Genomic DNA, 24,000 nt, shown 5'->3' on the forward strand with positions numbered 1-24,000 from the left:
CTGCAAGCCAACCACTCACCCACCCTTCCCTACCTGCAGCACCTCAAGGTGAGCCTGTCCTGCTTTAGCTTGGGACGCACTCAGCGCACACCACAGGTCTGGTGACAGAAACGTGGAGAGCTGAGACTCCATGAAGGTAGAATGAATCATGGAATGGCTTAGGTTGGAAGGGACCTCAGAGCTCATCTACTCCAACCTCCCCACCATGTGTAGAGACCCCACTCAAGTGGGGGGAGGAGGCAGCCACAATGTCCCTAGGCAGCCTGTCCCAGAGTTTCACTGCCCTCATACTGAAGAACTTCTCGCTAAGATTCAGTTTAACCCTGCTGCCCCTCAACTTCAAACCACCCACCCTTGTCCTGTCTCTAGACACCCTCATGAAAAGTCTCTCTGCAGGCTTCCTCGAGGATCCCTTCAGCTATTGGAAGGGAGTCCATAAAGGTTTGCTGTTGGCAGGAGGACCCATGCGGGACCCACATCAACACCTGCAGGGCTTCTCTCATCCAGCCTCGCCTGGGGGTGGAAGCTCTTCAGGACCAAACGATGTTTCCCCACCCCTCCAGACGGGCAAACACAAATACATACATCTGCCACGGAAGCAGAGGGGGTTTCTAAATAAAATGTTGTCAGCCACTGGCTGAGTGCTGGAGCAGTGTTAAGCTGCACAGAACAGTATTTCCTTTGGCATTTCAGGCAGTTTCGAACCAATGTTTGAAACTCAAAACCAGTGCCAAGCCTAAACACATCTGGTTGATCCCAGGCCACAAATAGCACAGGAATGCCTTCAACACCTTCCAGAACTGCCATACTGGAAGCTTAATTCCAAAATAGAGCTGACAAAAAATACTTGTCAGCATGATGCCACACGACAAAACTCAGCAAAGCATGATGCAACCGTGAGATATCCAGACATAACATATGGTGCAAAGATTGGAATTAGCGAAGACCCAGCACCAAACTTAGACTGCAGCAGGCAAAAAATAAAATCAAACATTAGTACCTTCAGACAGCTTCTTTTTTGTTTTGTTTTGTTTATTTTTGATTTATTTTTTTTTTCTTTTAATTTCAAGAATGTCAAATTGTGATCTCGATGTCATTGCACTGAGCCCTCCGGAGTGGTGCAACCATGCAGATGGATGCAAAGCCAAGGTGGTTAGTTTGTGTTTCCTGCTAATTTTAGGCACAGAAAACTGCTGGTAGTGGGTGCCTGGAATATGGACTCCTGCTTTGCACCTCTTGTTGCTAGAGCAGCTCATCAGGAACTTGTTAGTGAAGTGGCCTGCTTCCTCAGGCATGTTTATCATGCTTAGCTAATGTGACATGGGACCAGAACAGGCATGAACTTCACACCAGAGCCCTCCCATCCTGCCAGTTGTAAAAGTGTGTGGGTTTTGTTAATTCTTAAGAAGCAAGAGAAAGGAGAGGAGGAGTAGGGTGGAGGGTAAGTGAGAAAACCACAACCGAGAGCAAAGGCCTGGGAATCATAGAACTGAAGAATCAAGCAGGTTGGAAGAGCCCTCCAAGCTCATTCAGTACAACCTATCACCCAGCCCTATCCAATCAACCAGACCATGGCACTAAGGGCCCTGTCCAGGCTTTTCTTGAAGACAGGAGGTCATTCATAGAATGGCTTAGGTTGGAAGGGACCTCAGAGCTCATCTACTCCAGCCCCCCTGCCATGTGCAGGGACACCTCTCAACTAGACTCAGCTGCTTAAGGCCTCAGCCAACCTGGTCTTGAACACCCCCAGCCAGGGAGCATCCACAACTTCCCTGGGCAACCTATTCCAGAGTGTCACGACCCTCATACTGAAGAACATCTGCCAGTGCCGAAGTGAAAGGAAATCCAGCAGGGGAAAAAAAATAGAGTTTCCAAACCACTGAAGGATTTCAACTTCCAGGAAAACTCAGGCTGCTCCTTTATGAGCTGAATCTGCTTTCTTTTCCTCTGCAGTCACCTCTGGAACTTGAGAGCAGGGCAAGTCAGGCATAAACATTTTCACTTCCCTAGCAAAGCTGCTAAGGAGTATCAGGGAATATGCTAATTTTTTTTCCCCAATCTAGTCACAGCTACCTTCAAGTCCCACTGTGAAAGTTCACATTTAATAAGGTGTGATTAACGAATTCTCAAGGAAGCCAGAAACTGTGTGTTATGAAATGAAAGGGAGATCTGGCAGGAGGGAAAATACAGGAGAAACCACAGAGAGAGTAATCCAAGTGACTGGGAAATCAGTGGATGCCTGGAAACTGGGATTCAAACTACACTTCTTTGTATGAAAGCTTCCTAAGCTTGCTCACATACAGGGCTTCTTTTTTTCCCTTTATTTCCCTTTGTGGCAAAACTGAAAATTCAAGCTTGATGTGTTGAAGTACAGCAGTGTTGCTTTTATGATCTCTTTCCCAAACATGCAGTTCTGCCAGTTTAACCTTTTGGTTAGAAGTCAAGCTTGAAGAAAACTCAGGGCTTTGAACCTGCAGCCTTGACCTGGTGATGCACCAAGGCCAGAGCAGGCAGCTACCTGTGATTCAGAGTGCAACTCTTGCCACGGTGGGAGATTTCAACAGGATTAAGTCACTTACTCAAGTCAATTTAAAGTCCCCAAACACTCTTGACCTAAGCACTCTTCAAACCCCAGCACTGCCAGAAGAAAACCATGGCTGTGGTGGGAGCTTTGCCAATGCCACCAACCACCCAGCTGGATGCACCAGGTATGCCTGGGGTAGCTGTCCTGCTTGTCCTACTCAGAGACCAACGCACTACCAGCCCTAGCATCACTGTAGTTGCTAATTTCATTCCTCTTCTGTCCTCGCAGACTTTCTGCTTTTCCCAGGCCCCTGTTTTTTGTGTCCTTCTCCTCAGTGAACTGCCCACGCTGTCTCAGTTCCTCCCTCTGGCTTACTTTTCCCTAGCATGGCCAAGCCCAACCCTTGTCTTCTTCCATCTCTCCACAGCACCATCCTTTCTCCATTACTTCAGATTTCCTGGGGTTTTGGATGCACACTACATTTGATGCCTGCTGCACCCTTCTCACCCCATAGCTATGCTCCAGAGCCAGTCACTCAGCACTTTTCCTCTCCTCAAAAAGAAGTCAGCCACCTCCATTGTTTCTCATCCAGACTTGCTTCTACCACTTCTCATCCAGACTTGCCTCCACCCACCTCCTCCAGGGCTGGGTGATGTATTCATCCCTCAGCCTTTGCCTGCTTTGCTCATCCTTTGCACGCAGCATTCATTCAACACTGCACCTCCTGCTCGTGCTACCTGGAGCCTCCCTGCAGCCAGCACCGAGGTAGCCTGGCAGGGAATCATCCATATTTTATAAATTAATTTAGAAAGGAGAAGATTAAAATGTTTCATATTTTCATATTAATTTCTATTATTACTAAAAAGGCTCTACTAGAGCTATTTAGTCTGCCACATCCATATCAAGGACCGGGTTTTGATCTAAGGGAACATGACAGCTTGAGCAAAGTTCTTTGTTCAGACACCACACAACATACCTTAGCAGTGTGCAGCACGCAGCTGTTACAACACTAATTGAAAGATGTTTTTAAATGGATCAGGTTCCCGAACATTTGCAGAAGAATTATTTTCTCTTCTCCCCCCCCCTCACCTCCCCCCCCCCCCCCCCCCCCCCCCCCCCCGTGTGCAAACCCCCAGTATTTCAGCCATTTAAAATGAGCTCCTAATCCCTCCAATGCATTAGGAGGCCATAAAATAAAGCTGAAGTAAGGTATTTTACACTGGGGAGAATCTGCTGCTGTAGATGGATGGGGAGAACCTCCAAGCGTAGGTGGATGAGGAGAATCTACAGTTTCAAGTAGATGGGGAGAAACTACAAATGGAGTTGGATGGGGAGAACCCAAAACTGTAGGTGGATGAGAACTTACAACTGTAGGTGGATGTGGAGAACCTAAAACTGCAGGAGGATAGGGAGAACCTAAAACTGTAAGCAGATGAGGAGAACCTTCAAAAAGAGATGGATGGAGAGAGCCTACAAACAGAGGTGGATGGAGAGAGCCTGCAAACAGAGGTGGAAGGAGGAAGCCTGCAATTTAGGTAGTCCAGACTACTTTATCATCTATTTAAGTGATACCCATTAAGAGCATTGTCATGCAATGGAGCAGAGATCGGTGAAAAGAAGAGAATTGAGCATCCCATCCCAGAGATTTTACCCAATGTCACCTGAGATGATTGTGGAGGTAAGAGAGAGGTACCCAAGGCAGCTGGCAGGAGAGCTCACCAAACCCATGGCTGCATGTTGTAGGTGCCTCATTTTTTAGTGAAGCTAAATCATAGAATCATAGAATCATAGAATCAACCAGGTTGGAAGAGACCTCCAAGATCATCCAGTCCAACCTAGCACCCAGCCCTAGCCAGTCAACTAGACCATGGCACTAAGTGCCTCATCCAGTCTTTTCTTGAACACCTCCAGGGACGGTGACTCCACCACCTCCCTGGGCAGCCCATTCCAATGCCAATCACTCTCTCTGTGAAGAACTTCCTCCTAACATCCAGCCTAGACCTACCCCGGCACAACTTGAGACTGTGTCCCCTAGTTCTATTGCTGGTTGCCTGGAAGAGACCTCCAAGATCATCCAGTCCAAGCTATCATGGTGCATCCCTTTCAAATATCTAAAGGCAATCTTTGGGCCTCCTTTTATTAAAAAAGAGAAAAATGAGGTTCCCAGAGGTGCCTGCACTCACTGTGCAGAGGGGAAATTAGAACTAATCTCTTTGCAAAGTCTCTAAAATGGCATTTCTGTTAAAACAAATCAACAACAGAACTTTCCTGACTGTTAATTGTCTCTCAGCCGTCCTGAGCTGAAAGTCTTTGGCTGGAAAGCTACACGTGCAGTGATGTAGAAGTCACAAGGCAGCAGATCATAAGCCATCACTGGTCCCAGACTAAATATCTGCCATCCTTTGCCTGAGGCAAGTGGGTCTGTCTTCTGTAGGAGGGGGCCAAACAGAAATCCCACTCTTTGGAGGGAAGAAGGGAACGTTTTTATGAGAGTTTTGGGGTTTGGTTTGGTTTTGTTGTTTTTTAAAGGCAGTTCTTTTGAAGTTGCTGAGGGCTTTGGATGTTAGATGTGGTCCCAATGGAGACAGATTAGTGGCCAGAGAGCAGCGAAGTGGTCAAAGGTTCAAGAGAAATGCAATTTACACATAATTGCCCAAGCTGCACCTGTTCTGTTTTGGATAGGAGACAGAAACAATTTCACAAGCAGAGAAAACATCCTTCTGTTTTTCTCTTGTTTTGTTGTTGTGTGGTTGTTGTTGTTTTTTTCTTTAAGTGGGGAATTCTAACCTTGCATCAGAGCAAAGCAAGGAAAAAAAAGAAACCCCAACCAACCTTTAAATAGCATGTAAATTTTTTATGAATCAAGCTCTAAATAAAGAAAACTCCTGAGCTGGGAATTCAAAATACTAGCCGGAGAGAGCTGATTTGCTACCAGGCTCAAGAACAATATTTAGTTTACAGAATCAATCTGGAAATAAAAGTAGTGCTTGCATCAGCATGAGAGCTGTGAAAATAAAAAAGAGGTCTTAATAAAATATACAGTGGAAAAGGAAAGGATGAAAGCAGGAGCACCGCTACGAGGCCCTCAACAGCCCACACAAGTAATAAAATAGAATATGATGTAATGTAGAACAACAATGAAAGGATTTCAGATTTCTAGGTAGGATTCTGAGAAACTGTTTCCAGCTTTTGTTGTGGAGCTGCAAGTTCCCTTGCAAAGTTACGCTAAAAGCTGGCGTGGGGCACGCATGGGCGCTGACGAGAGCACAACAAATGCCAACCTTCACCTTCCTCCCACAGCAGCCCAACGCAGCACTGGTGACCAAAAGGGGTTGGATTGCTACCCAGGAGCCAGGATATTTCTCTGTTCTCTAGGTCCTCCATTCTTTTTGCTCTCCTCCACTCTTACCCTCCTTATCTGCTATGCAAAGACTTTTTTCTTGGCTAAATAGCTTTGCCATGAAGGCAACCACCTTCTTCACCTTTACTTAAGGAAGTGTCTTGAACCTTGTGCTAAGCAGCTTGCAGAAATCTGAGATTAGACACTTGCAATATCTGCTCAACTAATTTCAGCCTGGCCAAAGTTAGGATGAGCTCAAAAGACCCCACAGGAAAATAACATGACCACTGAGTTCTTGTCCTACCTGCCACGATCTGCACCCTAATTACAGTTCTGCACCCTTTGGTTTTAGAGAAACAGGATCTTGTGAAGCTCAAGTGATAAAGTGGACACATAACTTCTCGTGACATTTAATGACATCCCAAGATTAACTTGGCAGAATTAGCTCCTGCAGCAAGCAGTGGCCTCTGCACTAAATTTCACTCCACCCAGAACCAACGCAATTCACTCATTGCAGGAATGCAATCAATTTTCCTTCTCCATGTCAAGCTAGAAGATATTGCACAACACTGCTAATATTGCATATATTTAGAATTATGGATAGTGACATTTGCACCCCTTGCTCAAGCTGTGGCAGACCTGGCACATGCAGAGGTAATCACATTGCTTCTGGATCTAGGGCTGCATGGTCCTACTGAAAGCTTTTGGGTCGAGACAAAGAATCGGCCAACTCCCATCCTTCTTCTTGCCCTGGCAAGGAAATTCAGCTCCACCACAATACCTACAACATTCCTGTTTTCTCCTTTACAGTAGCTGCTGTTGGACTTGATGAGGTCAGCTCATGTAGTTCTATGGGCAAATGTTATATTTTGCTCCAAATAATTTCTCTGGGGTCTGCAGAGCATGAAGGTGGCCTCTGCCTGAGTCTTTTCACTCTTGTTCTAGCACTCTTGCACCACTATTCACATTGGATTTGCTTGTTCAAATCTCAGAAAAAGGTACATTGATTTGATTTGATCATTCAAACATCAGAAAAAAACAAAAAAGACCTGAAAAGGCACATTGATTTTTTCACATAGGAAAAAGGACATCAGTGTAAACAACATCCACTATTTGTGCTTCTCCAGGAAAAGGCAGGAAGTGTTCCAGTTCCTCCTGAAATATGTTCTTAATGAAGTAGCAGTGGATCACGATCAGCTGGTCAGAAAACAGCAAGACACTAAAAAACTGGAAAAGAAGCTTTCTCTCTTTTTTGGGGAGAGGTTTCAATAAGTTGACTGAAAACTCCAGGCCTACTCCTACAGCTATCTCAGATGCAGAAGAAGATTTTGCTTGGAATTGGGTTCCTTCCACCGAGCACAGGCTGAGATTTCACACCTATGTTATTAATGCAATTGCAAGCTTTTCCCCAAAACTATCAGATTAATTTGGAATTCACTGAAAACACACACACAAAGCCATTAACTGCTGTCCCAGTCCCAGCACTGCAAGCCTCCTGAAGGCTGTGAATGAGTTATGGAGGCTAGCCCAAGCAAGGTCTTCCGAGCTCCCAAGCACCTCTGTCGTGATGTGTGGAGGCTCCATAAAAGTCAACGCATCCTTAATAATACTTCACACTTCAGACAGCAAGTTCCCTCACAGGATTTCAGCCTGTGTGAATTAAGATTTAAAACACACTGAAGAGGTGGGCTGATATCATCTCCTGCTCTCTCAACGATGGGCAAAGGTGAGAGAAAGAAGCAGCTGAAATTCACAGAGGAAGTCTGTGGCAAGGCAGAAAAGATTGTGGCGCTCTCGGCCTCAGTGCCTATGCCACAAGAGCATCCTTCCTGTCTCTAAACGCCATGCTCCAGCTTGATGAGGTGCTGTGGTTCTGGCATATTAAATATGACACCACAGACACGTTCTGGATCATAAGGCTTAGCCCCATAAAATTGATGGACTTGGGGCTGAGAGGCTGGAAGGGACAGAGTGAAGAGGAAGGAGCAAAGTCCCTGCACCACAGCTGGGGGAGGCAGTAGGTTCCTGTGCTACTTGAGGATCAGAACACATTTTTGCTTTTACAAATGCAGTTTATTCTGCAAATCAAGGTGATTGCACACATTTCAGCTTGTCAAATTTTCAGCCTTTCAACCATATGTCTGTCGACCTTATGGACTACCAACTTTATGGGATTCAACCATATGTCCAGATCCCGATATATATGAAGGCCAGTTCCAACATAAGAGCTTTACGGTAGTAGTGTAGTAAACCATAATGTTTGCAGATGGCTGTAATAAAATCATTCAGGAGAGGAAAGGTGCAGGGACGTAAAGCCTTCAAAGCTTCTTCTACTGAATAAACAATTTGATCAGAATAATGTAGTGGGAAGCACATTGCACCAATGATCAAGTCCAAAATGTTGCTTTTCATTTTCCTTCCTAATCCCACATGGATTTTAACTTCCTTTTTTGCTATCCTGGGTGGGATTAGTTTAAATATTGGAATAAAAGTAGAAGAAGGAAAAAACAACAAAGCAGATTTGTTGGGGCTTTTTTGTTTGGTTATTTGGGGTTTTGTTTGGTTTGGTTGTTTGGGTTGTTGTTTTAAAGGCACAGTCCACTTCTGGATTGTAAATTTTTCAGGTGTGAAATGCCAAATGGTTATGTGGGGCCTGAAAGATATATTAATAGAGAGGTATGAGGTTTTTACCATCACATGGTGAGACTGAAGGATGATGTGACTTGCTTCATTTCCTGAAGTGGGACTCAGCTTTCAAAGTGAGGGAAAGTTTCCTCCTGGGTAAGTTTTTTCTAACTCTAGGAAGTTGGAGTTTGGTTTATGCCCTACTGCACAATAATTCACTTGATAATTCACATTGCCTTTGTCCAACATAACTTGATATCTCTATTATCTGAGGAGCTCTGGTTCTGCTTTTCCTGAGCTGAAACACACTGAGCTAATGCAGCCCCTCCAGAGAGCTCTCCACCTCCAGGCTCATCTCTGGCCCAGCGGATGGTGGGAGCACTGCCTGCAAGGGGAATCACAGCCAGCAGAGGTGTGACAGAAGGGCTTTTGCAAACCAACATATTTTTGAAGCTGATAACTCATGGTGAGCTTTGGCAAGGTTCCTTGAACTAGTCAAAACTCAGTTCCTACTCAGGAAAGAAGGAAACCTTCCCTGGGCATTAACGGAGAAGTGAAAAAGTGAAACGCAACCTGCCTGTGCTGCTGGCCTGTGAAATCACAGTGAGAGCAACCCCTGCAAGATGTTTACGTTCAGATAACATGGCCAGAGCTGGCTTTTGTGCTGCTAACGTCAGTGGAAGTTTTCCTATTGAATTAAATAGTGCAGGGTCAGATAGTGTCTAAGAAACAAGAAATGCTCTTCCTTCCCATGCCAGACTTGGTGTCGACCAAGCTGCAGTCCTTTCTGAGTCCTAAGGCCTGCTCTGCTTGAAGAAGGCTTGTTCTGCAAGGTGCTGAGTGCCATGACTGCCACCAAGCTCAACGGGACAGGAGCTCACCTACTGAGGTATAGCTTGGACTGGATATAAGTGAGACATATTTTGTGATGAGGGTGGTGAAACACCAGAATGGGTGGCAGATTCCCTATCCCTGGAAACATTCCGCATCAGGTTGAACAGGGCTCAAAGAGGCCTGATCTAGTTGAAGGTGTCCCTGCTTACTGCAGAGGAGTTGGACTAGATGACCTTTATGGGTCCCTTCCAACCCATAGCATTCTATGATTCGCCTCCTCATGTACTTTCTCCCAAGGCATTCTGTGATTCGCTCCATCCCATACTTTCTCCCAAAGCATTCTCTGATTCAACCCATCCCATGCTTTCTCAAGAAATAATAACTTGTTTAAAGTGAGGAAAAGAATAGGTCAAAGTGAGCAAAATCTGGTTCTTCCCTGCTGACAGCCTCGGTGCCTGATGAACCGTTCATTGCGTGAGTGTCCCCAAGGAACAGCCATGGACCTCCAGCCCTGCCTCGCGCGCGCAGCCTCCCTACCTGTGTGCTCATATTTGTGTCGCAGCAGGGAGCTGCTCTTCTGGAATGTCTTGTCACATAAGTCACACGCGTACATGCCGCTTTCCGTCTTCTTGATCTTCTTCCGCGACAGACAGGAGTCGGAATCCGTCATGTCGTCGAGGCCGGACATGTAGTCTGGGGTTCCATCAAGCAATTCTCCCTGTGAGAGAACCACCAGTCAGCAAAACCCATTTCCATTCCTTCCTGACGAGGAACCGACCGCCCCAACAGTGTCTGCTCAGGATGGTGCCCCCTAGCTGGGGAATTCATTGGTAACGGAGCTGCATCTGATGGATACCATGGAAAGATGAAGGAGTCACCTACTTCTCCACCTTCAACAAACCACCAGTCAGCAAAATCCATTTCCATTCCTTCCTGACAAGAAACCAACCACTTCAACAGTGTCTGCTCAGGATGGTGCCCCTAAGCTGGGGAATTCATTGGTAATGGAACTGCATCTGATGGATACCATGGAAAGATGAAGGAGCCACCTACTTCTCCACCTTCAACAAACCACCAGTCAGCAAAACCCACTTCCATTCCTTCCACAGAGGAACCAACCACTCCAACAGTAATTGCTTAGGATGGTACCCTTCTTAGATGAGAAATGAAGCTACAGCTGATGGAAACTAGGGAAAGAAGGAGGAGCCATCTGCTTCTCCACCTTCAACCAACTTTCTGCTTGTGAGCACTCTGCCATGCTCTGATTTACACACATGGGCAGTATTTATCAGGTGGGCACTAAATATTTTTGAGGAGTGGAAAATGCAGAAGGGAGGCTCTTCAGGGATGTCTGAGGGGGAGGCGAGTGTAAGCAACAGCTGAGAGATTGTTCCTTTCCAAATCACCAAAACTTAGGGATGCTCTGCATCTGTGGAAAGGCTTTAATTCAATTTTATATTTAGGTACAAATGTTATTATTATGCAATCCATTTAAATGTATGTCTCCCCACTAAAGGCCTCAAGCTATATTTTTATATTTAATTTTGTAATTTGAAATAGGGAATATTAATAACACTTTTTATCAATGCTCTATCTGTGTTAAAACAGCCTTCAGCATTAAGCAATAATGAATGTGGATCAGTAAATTATTAAATTTCTTGATATTTATTTTGTCTTGATCCAAAGAGAGTGCAAACTTGCATGATAACATGCATTTCCATTTGCTATCACACAGTTCGGTTTTCTTAGACTAGGTTTGCACTAATTAATATTAGAGAAGATTAAATAGGCTTAAATACATTTACAAAGAGGGCAGATGTACTGTAAATTGGAATAGTGGAACAGCTGCTATGGAGGTGCAGTGCTATTTATGCTCCTATTGTGCAAAGAGAGACTACAGCCTGTAATGTAAAACCATACCTGATTTTCACATTTGAAACCATAAAACATTTACTAGTCAGTAAAATTACTTCTAGACCATAATAGGACATAGGGGAACATGCACAAATAAATATATATATATATATAATATATATATAACTATTAATCTCTAATCAGTTAATCTCATTTAACTAAATTCAGCACATTTAATCTGAATATACCCAGCAGTAAGCTATAAAAGTACAGGACTTCCATACAGAATCTCTACTGTTGGCAGGCAAGCAACAGAATCCTTTGCTGCTCATATCTTGATGGTGGGATGACCCCAGAAAAGGATTAAAGGTTGTACCCAGGCATGAAGAAATGCTGACCCAGATTATATGTCCAGGGAAGAACTTTGGCTGCAGTTAAAGGCCCTAGCTGCTACCTCTCCAAATAATTTTGTTTTATCTCGGGGGGGGGGGTTGGTTTCAAGGCTGTTCCAGGTGACTGGCAGAATTAGTGGACTGATAGTCTGGGAAGGGAGGTAGGTGAGCTGAGGGAAAAGGCTATGGTGAAGCCACATGTCAGCTTTTCTCATCCCCTAGGCATTCGTGGGAAGGAAGAGAGCATCTTTCCGGTGCAAGGTGGAACAGATACTCTCTTCCATGGAGAAGCAAGCTTTGAGGGCTTTCAGTGGGATGGAGCTGCGACGAGGCCATGTGGACCTCTGCTTAGAGAGATAAGGCTTTGCATCCAAGAATGGGGGTGGTTCCCAAAAAGTCTCCCACTACTCCTTCACCCCATGGTGAAGTGTGGTTATACCCTGCAGAGATCAGTATCCCTGCAAAGTTTCCTTCTTTTTTTTTATCCCCCTGGGATTTTTCCTGGGCATTAGTTCAGTTGTCATAGGAAATGTCAGAGCTCTTAACAGAATAAAGCCAGAAGCCTCCTGCCTACTCGAAGGTGTTGATGCTGCTTCTGCAGCCAAGGAGAGGCACTCTTAAGGTACTTGTAGCTTGTTTTCCTGCTTTGCTGCATTTCTGCAAGTTCAGAGGAAGATAAAATCTGCTAATTTTGTTGGAAATGTTGAGTATGGCTTTGGGCTTTTTTCTTCTGTAAGAGGACATTTCACAAAGCACTGAATTCTAGCCTGGGAAAGGAAAAGTGGTTGCAGGCCCTTACCTGAAATCCTTGTTTCCGCTGGTACTTTCTCCTTTGCTGCATATCGGCAAAAGTAGCTGCTCCAGTTGGGTAGGTATAGGCCATATGTGGTAGGAAGCTCATCTGATCTAGTCCTGGGTATGGTCGCAGCCCAGGAATACTGGTCTGGACCGGTGGCATGAAAGTGGCTGGGGGAAATGCGCTCTGTGGTGGAAGTGTTGTGTATAAAGGTTTGGCACCGAAGGGGTTCATACCAAATACCGGGTTAGTGCTTTTATCCAGATTATTTGAATTAGAAAACTCCTTCTTGATAAAAGTCAAGTTCAGTGGCTCATCTGAGTTTTCAGATGATGAAGAAACACTGTTGTGTTCTAAATTTACACTATTAGCTTTCGTTTTGTTCTTTGTGGCTATTATACTTTTGGGTTCCTTCATTTGTTTTGGTAAAGACAAGTCCAAAGGCTCAGCCTGAAGCTCCTCAGAAGAGAAACTGTTTGGAGTGTAAGAACTACTGTGGGAGTTTTTAGAAGATGTGGAAGAAAGATTTAAAGGAGAAGGAGTATTGCTCCTAGAGTGGTCCAATTTATCAACTGGTTTAATATTGGTAAAATGAGGAGGTTTTGTTAGCCTGAGAGGAGTATCACAATTAGTAACACTGTTATGGAGTTCAGCTATAGATGGTGACGTTATAGAGTCCACAGGCTTTATTGGAGACCTGGCTGACAAAGAGTCTTTAGTGGCAGTGTTGTTGGTGGCAGCCAGCGCCACCTTGGCACTGGCTCTTTCCAGTGATGGTGACCTGGAACTCGAATACTGGTAGACTTTTCTTTGTTCAAACCATTCCTTCACAAATTCCTGAGGAAGGCCAACGGCAATGGAAATTTTCAGTAGTTCATCAGAGTTGGGCTCCATATTCATAGCATAATATGCTTTAAGTACAGACATGTGGTCCTTGTATGGGTTGATGGGGCTAGTCATTCCTTTCTCAGAAAGTACTGATGACAGCAAGAGGGTTTGCTTATCAAACACTCCAGGTTTGTTGGGAACCATGTTCTCGTGAGGCTGAAGGACTGCCTTGATTTCTTCATTCATTTTACACAGGTAACGCTCATGCTGATGCAACGGAATGGGACCAGGAAAGCTTTCTTTACAGAACTGGCATGAAAATGGAGTGGATACGTTGTGGTTCTCTATCATCTTGTCTTCAGTTACCAGGTCTATTAGGGTTCGCAGCTTCTCTTTTTTAATGTTATTGAGCTGCCTCCTCGAGTCTGTGGTTAAGCTCTGGAGGCAAGCTTTGGCTTCATTGACTTTCTCTAATGTATAGTCAATAATACTTTTAGTGGCACCATTATGACTTACTACTGGAAGACCCACGGGGGGAATATTGGGGGAGGTAACTCCTTGTTCCTCAGCTTGAGGGCATGAATCCTTCATATGGTAAACCTTCAACTTGGAGATCTCTTCAGCCTTGCAGTCCATTTTCTGCCTGGAAACCGTGTTGTCCACAATCTGTAGGACCTTCTGCACCTCGCTTAAATTGCTGCCCACTGCAGGAAACCCAAGCAACGGTGCTTCCATCCCTACACCTAAGTGCTGCATCGGACTTTGAGCAGAAGCGTGAACTCCTAAGGGGCTGGTTGCTCCAAGTCCACCATTCATAAAAGGACTAGTTGCACTAAACCCATGTGAGGCCATAAGAACCTTGTACTCGTTGAAATCTAGTGGTTCTGTTTTAATTTTCAGTAGGCCTGTTTGTTCAGACATACTAAGTGGTTTGCCATTCTCCAGCTTGTTTCTCAGCTGTGTAATGGCCGAATTAGTAGGAGAGGAAGATACAGAGTTAGGAGAAGAACCCGTCTTGATATTGTTTCTCATTCTGCCATTGACAGAGATCAAACCAATACACTTCTTGCTGCTGATGTGCGAACTGTAGGAGCCAGAGTGGGAGAAACGTTTCTTGCAGTTTGGACACTCGTACGGTTTTTCACCTAAAATGATAATTGAAACCAAATGTTACTTATCAGTGTTACTGCTGTGGCTGCAAGAGATCACATCTGATACTGAACTTGTGTGTATCCACTGATTAGTAGTGAGGAGAAAAGTAATTTGTTGACTGTGGCTGCACTCCACCAATGTTTTACCCTCCTTGAGCAACCTGTTCTAGTGGGAGGTGTCCCTGCCTGTGGTGGGGGGTTGGAACTGGGCAATCTTTGAGTCGCCCTCCAACCTAAACCATTCTATGATTCTATAATCTTTGGGTTTTGAGGTCAGTTTGAACCCATGGTCTACAGCCAGGAAGGTGTGAGATCGGCTCCAGACTGGCCTTCACAAGTCACGGGTGAGTACCCTGTGGCTAAGGGAGTCAAATCAAATCCAGACTGCTCAAATTTGATTGGTTTCTTCTTTTTGTTTTTATTTCTAAAATAAAAGGCAATTTTTGTTGGGAACAATCACGGTAGGAGAAACTGAGTTCTGATGTGAGTAGCTTCACCTCAACACTGGTGGAAGTTTGTGCCTGGACACAGCCTGCTGAATGTGGCTTAGTGGACTTTGTAGGGTTAATGGTTGCACTGAATGATTTTGAACTGAACGATTCTATGATTTTGTGTGCTGAAAGCTGTGTCAAGCAGGAGAGCCAAAGCGCTCAAGTCATTCAGCACAGGACACTTTGCACATCCTCCTTATCTTAGCCTTTGAGCTGCATTTCACTTGGGGGGGACTTTTTGTCTTGGAAAATATAATGGACTCTTGAGGGTCTGACTGCACAGACATGAGTGAACGCTTCTGAACTCACCACTGATGAGCAAACAATCTATATTATTTGCAGGAAGCTTTACTATTTCCAAATCTTTCAGCGAGGCCGCGGCATTAACAGCATGATAAATGAGGGTGACTCAGATATCACTTATGAAATACCTTAGTAGCTCGGGGAAGCCAGAAGCAGAACTGTGTAAATTTTAAGCAGTCTTTAAAACTCAGCTAATTAAACAAAATGCAAATGAGCACACCGGCACCTCCGCTACTCACCACTGTGAATTCGCAGGTGTTCCTTCAGATGGTGTTTATATTTGAAGGCCTTGCCACACTCAGTGCATTTGAACTTGCGATTGCCTGCTCCCTGGGTCAGCATTTGGTGCTGGGATTCAAAAAAACCACAAAATTAAATATATATATATATAAATACACCCACATGGATTTTATAGAAGGGAAATCATAAATTTCTAGCTCCAAAAAATAGAACTCCCCCCCACCAAAAAAAAAAAAGAAAAAAAAGAATGTGACTCTGAATTTCTGAAGCAGACCAAGGGGTCTGGATGTGCATTTATTTGTCTCATCAGCGTTGCAATAAAAATCGAAATGTTGGCAGTAAACCGAAACAAATGAGAAAGTACTTTCAGATGAGCATCCGGTATTTGCTTTAGAATTATTTCCTAAGTCTCTCATCAGAAATGTGTTGCTTTAAGGTATCTTTCGATGAGAGAAACTGTTTTATAAGAAGATTTGTGGCTCTTAATATTCCCAGCAGCTTCTGAACATGTGGGGCTCGGCTTGTTTAAAAATTCTGTTTACTGCGTGCGTTGCAAAGACAGAAAGAGCGTCGGTAGTGGCATTTCGTGTAACATTTAATTCATTATCAAGCAGAAGTGACTGTGTCTTCAGCGTGAGCTGCTGCTGGAGATGCTTTTCAAAATCACAGAGCAGCAGGGAAGACTTGAGCTACCTTTCGTGTTGTGTTTTCCCCTGGTGCTCTTCTAAGGGGCGAGGGAGAGTTGCAAGTTAAAAGTGGCATAAAGATATAATCAAAGGCAGCTGACCTTTTTGCAACAAGCAAGAAAAGCCTCGTGACTTTGAATTTGCAGGGGGGGGAAGCAATTTAAAATATTTAATAATATTAATAATAATGCAACCAACTGCTCTGGGTACTCAAGGTAGGAGGTCAGCCTTTTGCAGGCGACCACGACACAAAAGCCTATTGCAGGATCAGGGGAGGAGGGGGGGGGGGAAGAAAAGAAGAAAAAAAAGAAGAAGAAGAAGAAAAAAAAGGCAGTGCCGAAACGGTATGACAACTGCGAGGGTGTGCTGCCTCTTCCCACATTCCTGGCGAGACAGATGGTGTTACATGGGACACAGGGAGGTTTGTTCAAACAGCAGCAACCTTCAAAGATCAAGCAGAGCCCAGCCCGCCGCGCGCCATTGAGGGACCCGCGCTCATATGTTGCTGAGTTGCATAAACAAACAGCAACAGCTGTTTTGTCTCCCCCCATCGCCCTCCGAGGACTACTATAAACTTTAGTTGTGCCACTGTTAATATGATACAATCATTTTAATTTACTAATTGTAAATGCCATGAGCAAATGAGGGGACTTTTCAACACCAAAGCTACCATTCATAATGCGCCAGCACCAGCACGCTCTCGCATGTGAAATTTCAGGCGGTTGCGCTGGATAAATATCTAGGCGGGCTGTGGGTTTGGTTTTCTTTTTCCCCTTGGTGTTTTTAATGATAGGAAGTGAAAGAAAGAATCTTAGAGTGGATCAGGTTAGGAAAAGTAGACATGTGAAAATGTGTTTGTCTACTGGAAAAGGCAAGGGAAGGGAAGAATAGGAGACACCACTCCAGAATCATTTATATTGATGGAAGATCAAGCAAAAGATACTGCTCTTCTTAAAAATGCTAATTGCAAGAATCCAGCAATTAGGAGATGTGTGGTTGCCTAACTGAATTTACTTGATGTTGAGAAAAACCTACCAAGAGAAATTACGGTTTTCAGGTTTTAAAGACAAATAAATCTGCCATAAAGCATACACAAGGCACTCATCCATTCACTTCAGTTTTAACCAGGCCATTTGAGTTTCCATTATGAGGGTTTTGAGAAGGGATTCTTTGGTGAAGACAGAAGGGGTTTTTCTGCTGGTTTGTAAAGAGTTTTGTGTGGCACAGGTCTGTCACCAGCCTGTTTAGGAGCACTGGGGAAGCTTGGTCACCTGTCTGAGATACGCAGCATTTCCTTAAGTGCAGCCCTGGTATAATATTACACATATCACATCGAGGAAAAAACTGCTCTGATTTATGTCAGATACTCTGCCGGGCTGTGATAGCGATGCTACAGTTCTAGTGGACTCCTGTGTTGGTGCCACAATCACACATGGTGGCCTCCTAGGTACTGCTGAAAGAGTCATTCCAAAAAAAAAAAAAAACCACTCCCAAAAAGGAAAGTGTAATTCTGTTTAACAAACAGTTACATGAAATAGGCATCATTCTGTGTGATTGAAAAGGCTACCCCAAAAAGTAGTGCAAAAATATGAGCGGATCTCTGAGTGTGTCTTGGAGCCCCTCTTTGCAACGCTGCAAAGTAAAAACTGGGTGAAAAATGGAATTAAAATTGCTGAGATGTTTAATAATGTATAATTAAAATGCTACAGTTTCATTCACTTTTTTTGAGGAACATAAAAACGAAACTAAAGTCAAGTTAAAGTGCAAATAAAATTTCTAAATTAGAAATTAACACACTCATTCGATCGTGAACATAAGACTATTAAATCATATTAGAAGAGACCATCAAAAAATCATTTAGACCTCAATTAAAGCTATTACCATTAAAAGATCTGCATCTTCAAAATGCCATGAAAAATTAATAATGATTGCCAATCAAAGCAATATCGTTTCTCTAAGGGGTTATTACAGAAAGAAATCACTTAAAACCAGCCCCCCACCTGATCTGTCCCTGGCTTGTGTGTCACCATATGCCGCTCGAGCTGGGTGCGGTAGGCAAACGTGTAGTTACAGAGAGGGCACGAGAAGTTCTCCTCGTTCTTCTCGTGGCGGTACTTGATGTGCTCCTTGAGGGACGTCAGGCGCTTGTAGCCCCGGTCACAGTAGGGGCAGGTCAGCAGTTGGGCGAAGGCATCTGGAGTTCCAGGTGGCAGGTCTGCACCCCGGGATGGAGAGGGGGTGGGGAAGAGAAGCAGGCCAAAAGGTCAGCAAATCAATGGCAGCTCATGGGCTGATTGCCCGGGATGATGTGAGAGGAATCGCTGCAATCTGCTGCCCAAGAGGGAAGGTTGGTGCTTCCAACCAGCGGCAGCAGGCACCGGCACCCACGCACACCCCTGGCACACTCTCAGGACCCACTCCAGACCCTGCTAGGAAGTTAATTATGGCCATCACTCCTCCCGTAGACCTCTCCGGGTGGCAAACTAGGAAACACTTCTCCTGATCAATTGGTGCTTTGCCTTCCCTCCCCAGTCATCATGTTACTTATGGCACTGACCAACTCCTTCCTACCGATGCCTTTCCAGTAGTTTATCCAGGCACTGGCGAGCGATGGGCTGGCTATGGCTTCTTTTGTCACCTTAAAACTCAGCTGAAACTCCCCAAACTCCCAAGCAGAGCAGCAGCCCTTCTCCTGTTTAAATTCAGCCCTTCACCCGCCAAATACTACAATTCTGCTGACTAAAAGCTCACAATACACTGAAATTACAGCCCCAATCTTTGCTCATGAAATTCCACGCCGCTGCAGCTGTTCTTCAGTTTTTAAGGTAAACACCCAGGCATGCGGTGCATTTATAATTGCAACAGCTGCACGAGGTCAGGATACTGGCTAAAAATGAATTACAGCCTCACCATTTTCTTCTTGCCCATTGGCCTCTGGAGTGCCAAGGCGAGACAGTTCCTCGGGGGCTTCGGGGTAAATGATGGCCGTGTCGCTGCGCTGCAGGTACTCCGCTATGCTGACTGCATGCCCATCTCCTTCCTCCAGTTTCCTCTTGGCAAAGTACTCCTCAAAGTCCGACGTGCAATTTGCATTCTTCACTAAAAGGAGAGGAAGGGGAAAAGAGAGAAGGTTTGAGTGTGTTCTCCTCCAGAGCTCAAGGTTGGTTAGCATCGTAAGGCACAAACTGAGCTGGTCTGCTGGAGCTGCGGGGTTGGGGCTGCAGCTGGGTCCTCGCTCTCATCGGTCTTGCTCCAGCTCCTCATAAAATTAATGCAGGCTTTCCACCAGCGTGGATGGAAGTAAGGGCAGGCAGTTAAATTAACAGGAACACGGGCTCTATGGGGAAGCAGGAGAAGTTTATGAGGCTTGGGTAATGCAGGTAATCCTTCAACTATGGAACCTGAACCTTCTGGGGGCTCATGGGGGACCTACAGCTTTTGGCATAAAACCAGCTCGACCTACAGGGCTGAGCTCAGCTGCCCCCAGATCCTACAGACCCTGAGACAGTCCCTGCATGGAAAATAGTAGCTGCAGGTAGTAAAGACCGCAACAGCTTCTCCTCTGTGACAGGTCCTGCCTCAGGCTACTCTTCTGTGGCAGGCATGAGAAAAGAACTGCTCACAACATCTTCCTTTTATTTATTTTCTCCCTGAGAAATTAACTTACAATGGAAGAATAGGTTGTTGTTTTAAAAGTATTGCTTCATAGATCTCTGCAAATAGAACCACATGTTTTAGACCCTAACAGGGACATTGAGCCTAAAACCTCTTTTACAGCCTATACAAGAGTTTTCTCTTCTTTTCCTTAAATCTAAACCCATTTTTTTAACTGTCCATGGAACATAATATATGCTCCACCACAAAGCATCCTGTTCCTAAAAATACACTTTTCTCCTCTGTGTAAGAACACTGCATGCAAAAAAGGCTTAAAAAGTTCTTTGATATTATAGACAAATATTAATATATCAGGGAGGGGGAAGGACCTGATCATTTTCTCTCTCACTTTTTTTCTCCCCTTCATTTATTTTACTCTTTACAAGTCTTGGAAGGCACAGTTGGTGGCAGGGAATTAAAGATACTTGGTTTTAACTGACCATAAATGAAAAGAATGGCTCGTGATGGATTGCATTTTTAATGTATTTCTCCTTAGGTGAAATAAGAAAATGAGGCAACACCATAAACTCTTCTGCAGTTCATATAAAGTATAAAATGTTAAATGGCACCATTCTGCTGTCACTGACACCAGGGGACAACATGGAGGACACTCGTGGAAATCAAGGGTTATGCCTCTGCAGGGTTATACTGGTTTGCAGCCACTGGAAATGAGTGACCGGTTCCTGATGGTCAGAAACTGGTCAGTGCTTTGCCTCAGACTCCTAAAGGGAATTAAAAAGCAAGGTGATGCTGGCAGTAAAACTGAGCCCTGACCTGTGAGTGGGGCACAACTGGGAACCTGGCAGTGCCCGATGTGAAGCGCTAATCTCGCTGTCTCCAGTAGAAGTAGATACTTGTCTGCGCAAGCCTCACCCCTCCAGCCGATAAAATCAAAACCTCTGGCTGAGACAAATATGGCCTATTTTTCATATGAGCTGAGCACAGCTTCTCAACTGCTCTGCAGCATTTTAGTGACAGTGACCAAATGGCACAGGACCCCATTTGCAGGAGGAAACTTCTGTTCCTCTCGTAAGGGCTTCGTAGGGAATCGCTACAGCACCGCAGAGCTCATCCCTTGGTCCTTCTGTAGCTGCTCTTAGCACTTGTTATGAGCGTAAGAAATTGTATCCTTTTCTCCCCTAAAAAGCAACTTCTAGAGAAGGGGAGGGTGAGTACAGGGAACAGGACTGAGTACCTCTCCTCCATTTTGTTGGTGTGAGAGAAATATGACAAAATGGCAGCTATTTAAGCGCACCTTCTGCAGGAGAGCATCAGGCTGTGTCTTTTACTTCATCTTCATCAAAACCAAAGCTGAGGCATTACTTTTTACATTGGAAATCTGACTTTTCCTTCCTTTGCTATGCCTAGATCTTCCAGCTGTTGCATGATCATCTACCCTCCAGCTCAGAGCTACTCCAGCTCTGCTTCTTCTCTTGGCTTTAGTGATAGACACAAGGAAAACAAACTTATTCCTTGCCAGATTCTGGCCATGACTCAGTAAGAGCTACCTGTGAAGCAAGGAAAGAAAGCTTTCCTCCAGAAAGGAGATATGGGAGCAGGAAGGTAAATGGGTGGGAGACTCCAGGGGATGGCTCCATGTGCCTTTCTCCTCCAGAATGAGAGGCCTTGGAGCTTACAACAGCATTTGTAGGATAAGGATTCAAGACACTGAGCAAGGCCTAAGTTAATGTTAGGTGCTTGAGTCTCAAAGGAGGTTCTTCCTTCCCAACCCCCGAGTCTGTCTGGAGGCTGATCCAACAGGCTGTGGAAGGCTGCTGTGATATTGCTGGCCTCGGCTTCCTAATTCTCTGGATTATTTAGCTCCTATGTCTGTGCATGCAATCCGGGAGCTAAAGCAAATGTTTATGTCTACATTATAAACCCCTAAAAACAAGGGGATTTAGTGGAAAAGCTGACAGATCCTTAACCGAAACAATACAGGCAGTGCTGCAACGCTGCAGATTAACAGAAATAGCAAAAGGTGACCATGTGTATCTGGTTTCCCACCAGTGAGCTACTGACAATTCAAACATGGCTGGGAGCTCACCCACTGGAACTAAAAAGACCCAGCTGATAACCATTAGGCTTCTTTCTCCATTTCTGGGGGGGAGGAAGATTTGCTTCTCTCCCCCATCCTCTAATTTGTTTTCCATGCAGACGGGCAGGTTCCCAGATTCCCTGGAGGTGTTTAAGGCCAGGCTGGATAAGGCTCTAGACAACCTGATCTGGTGTGAGGTGTCCCTGCCCATAGCAGGGGGTTGGAACTGAACGATCCTTGTGGTCCCTTCCAACCCTGACTATGAGTATGATTGCTTATGGGCTGACACTGCACGCACATTGCACATACCCTTCTGCAAGGCCAGAACCTCAGCCAGATCTGTGATGGGGACCTCGGCCAGATCTGTGATGGGGACCTCACCAAAGAAGTCTCTCTCTCTCTTTTTCTTTAATTATTGGAGGCTGGAGAGCAGAAATATTTTCAGCTCCAAAAGCCGATGTGGCTGTGCCACGTAAAAATAAAGCACGTTAAGGGAAGCTATCTTTGGAGGTGTTTAGGACCTTTCAAGATAAAATGAGAGGCTCAAGGAGCTTGGGAGACCAGTTCTTTGGTGTGGGAACTGGTCCTGTGAGATGGTGATAGCTGCCCTTAATCGCAAACAAAGCTAATAAAACCACAGCCTTCATTAGCCAGGAAGTGAGAGGCCCCCATTGGTACACACAGATTACAGCCTGAAAACGGCCTGTCCTCCAACCTACCAAGTTTTACTTCTGTTTTCCACCCCCCAAAGGTTGTTGGGGTTCTGGGGTTTGATTTTCTTTTTTTACCCTTTCTTTAAGTTATATAAAGAGATCTTTGCTCCAAGCTTGCCAGACGTTAGAAATGGAAACAAGGGAATGTTTCTTTCTGTTTTACAGGGAATTTGTTGAGCTATCTTCTGTTAAACATCCCACTTTTAGCAACTCTAACAGGTACATCAACAGAAAGCAACATGGGAATTTGTACTTCCATAGGTGAAAAACCCTTTCTTGCAGCACATCATTTTGTCAAGTAACCATTTCAGGAAGCCCAGAAATAGTTACAAATTAATTTAGCAGGAGCAAGGACTACATTTTCATTCTAGTGGTCACTTTGCTTTAGCACAGCTCATTATAAAAATGCAGCTGATTAATGTATGGATAACAAGATTTCTTTTTTTGAGTTCCCCCTGGAAGTGGCCATTCTGACAGTAGTAGAATAATTTAATATTGGAGACCTTTTTGTTGTTGGGTTTTTTTTTTTTTTTCATTCCCTGTTGGTGATGTCCTGCAATGAATTTGGTGCTAAAAATACACTCCTGTTGTTGCGTGCACCTACTGCAGCTTTGCCAGTTGGATGAATACAGTGAGGCTGAAGCTGCATCTCCTATCTCTGTGCTCGGTTCAGGTCACGGAGCACTACAAGCTCTGGTGTCAAGAGGCAGAGGCATGTTCTGTTAAACGGCAGAAATCTTCTTGGCCCATCTGGAAGAGGCCACGCTAATCTGTGGGAAGACCTAAATGGCTCCAGAAGGTCACTGTGGTACAGCTTTTGCTGAAGATGGAGTTACTGATCCAGCTTTTCTAATTGGGTCAAGTTGCAGCCTCACCTCAGCTATTTTATTAAACACCAGTATTAAATCCTCTTCCTAACTGCAGGGGAAAATTAAGGCCAAATGCTCAAGTCACCCCAAAACTTCAAGTCAGGTTGAAGGAGACAACTTTGAGCATTTCCCAGAATGGGTAGGAAGGATCTCCAACAGCTCAGGGACTGACCTCCTCTTTCTTCCTCAAATAATGGTTGGGGGCACCTCAACAGGCAAGCTGGAGGAGTTTTTGCTCTGCTTGAAGGATGCTGCAGCTCCTAACTGCCACCTGCCATCTTCTACTCAAGGTAAAAAGAGTGGCAAAGGCATTTAATTTATTAGATTATTTAATGTGACTAAATAACCTGACATAGCTCTTATGAGATATGGAGACTGCAGCCCTTAGAGAAACACATTCTACCCAACCTACCCAGGCTTTGAACTCCTTAGCAAGAAAAGCTTTGCATGAAAACCTAGGAGAAAACTGGCTCCCTGAGCAAGATGCCCATTGCAGCAAATAGCAGCTGGAGTGAAGAGGCAGCTGGGATTTCTGCACTGGATGCTTGGGGAACTGCCAGGTGCAACCTCCAGAGCAGCTTTTGAATTGTGAGTGCAGACCACCTAAATGCACTCTTGGAACCATGAGTATGCAGTGCACCAAGCTGGCTAGGGGCAACCCT

At 44.8% G+C, this 24,000-nt stretch overlaps 1 protein-coding gene across 3 annotated transcripts in view; it reads right to left on the minus strand.

Moving 5' to 3' along the window:
- The window catches only part of ZEB2 (zinc finger E-box binding homeobox 2), a 124,873-nt gene that overhangs the window by 1,549 nt on the left and 99,324 nt on the right, over positions 1–24,000 (minus strand). For all 3 annotated transcript variants that reach the window (XM_064154660.1, XM_064154675.1, XM_064154667.1), the window contains exons 6-10: positions 18,975–19,163; positions 18,065–18,279; positions 15,378–15,486; positions 12,369–14,338; positions 9,861–10,041 (exon numbers count right to left, since the gene is read on the minus strand). In XM_064154660.1, coding sequence (XP_064010730.1) covers positions 9,861–10,041; positions 12,369–14,338; positions 15,378–15,486; positions 18,065–18,279; positions 18,975–19,163 — 2,664 coding nt within the window. The remainder of the gene's footprint in view (positions 1–9,860; positions 10,042–12,368; positions 14,339–15,377; positions 15,487–18,064; positions 18,280–18,974; positions 19,164–24,000) is intronic.

Source organism: Pogoniulus pusillus, chromosome 2, assembly GCF_015220805.1.
Source record: "Pogoniulus pusillus isolate bPogPus1 chromosome 2, bPogPus1.pri, whole genome shotgun sequence".
NCBI classification, from domain to species: domain Eukaryota; kingdom Metazoa; phylum Chordata; class Aves; order Piciformes; family Lybiidae; genus Pogoniulus; species Pogoniulus pusillus.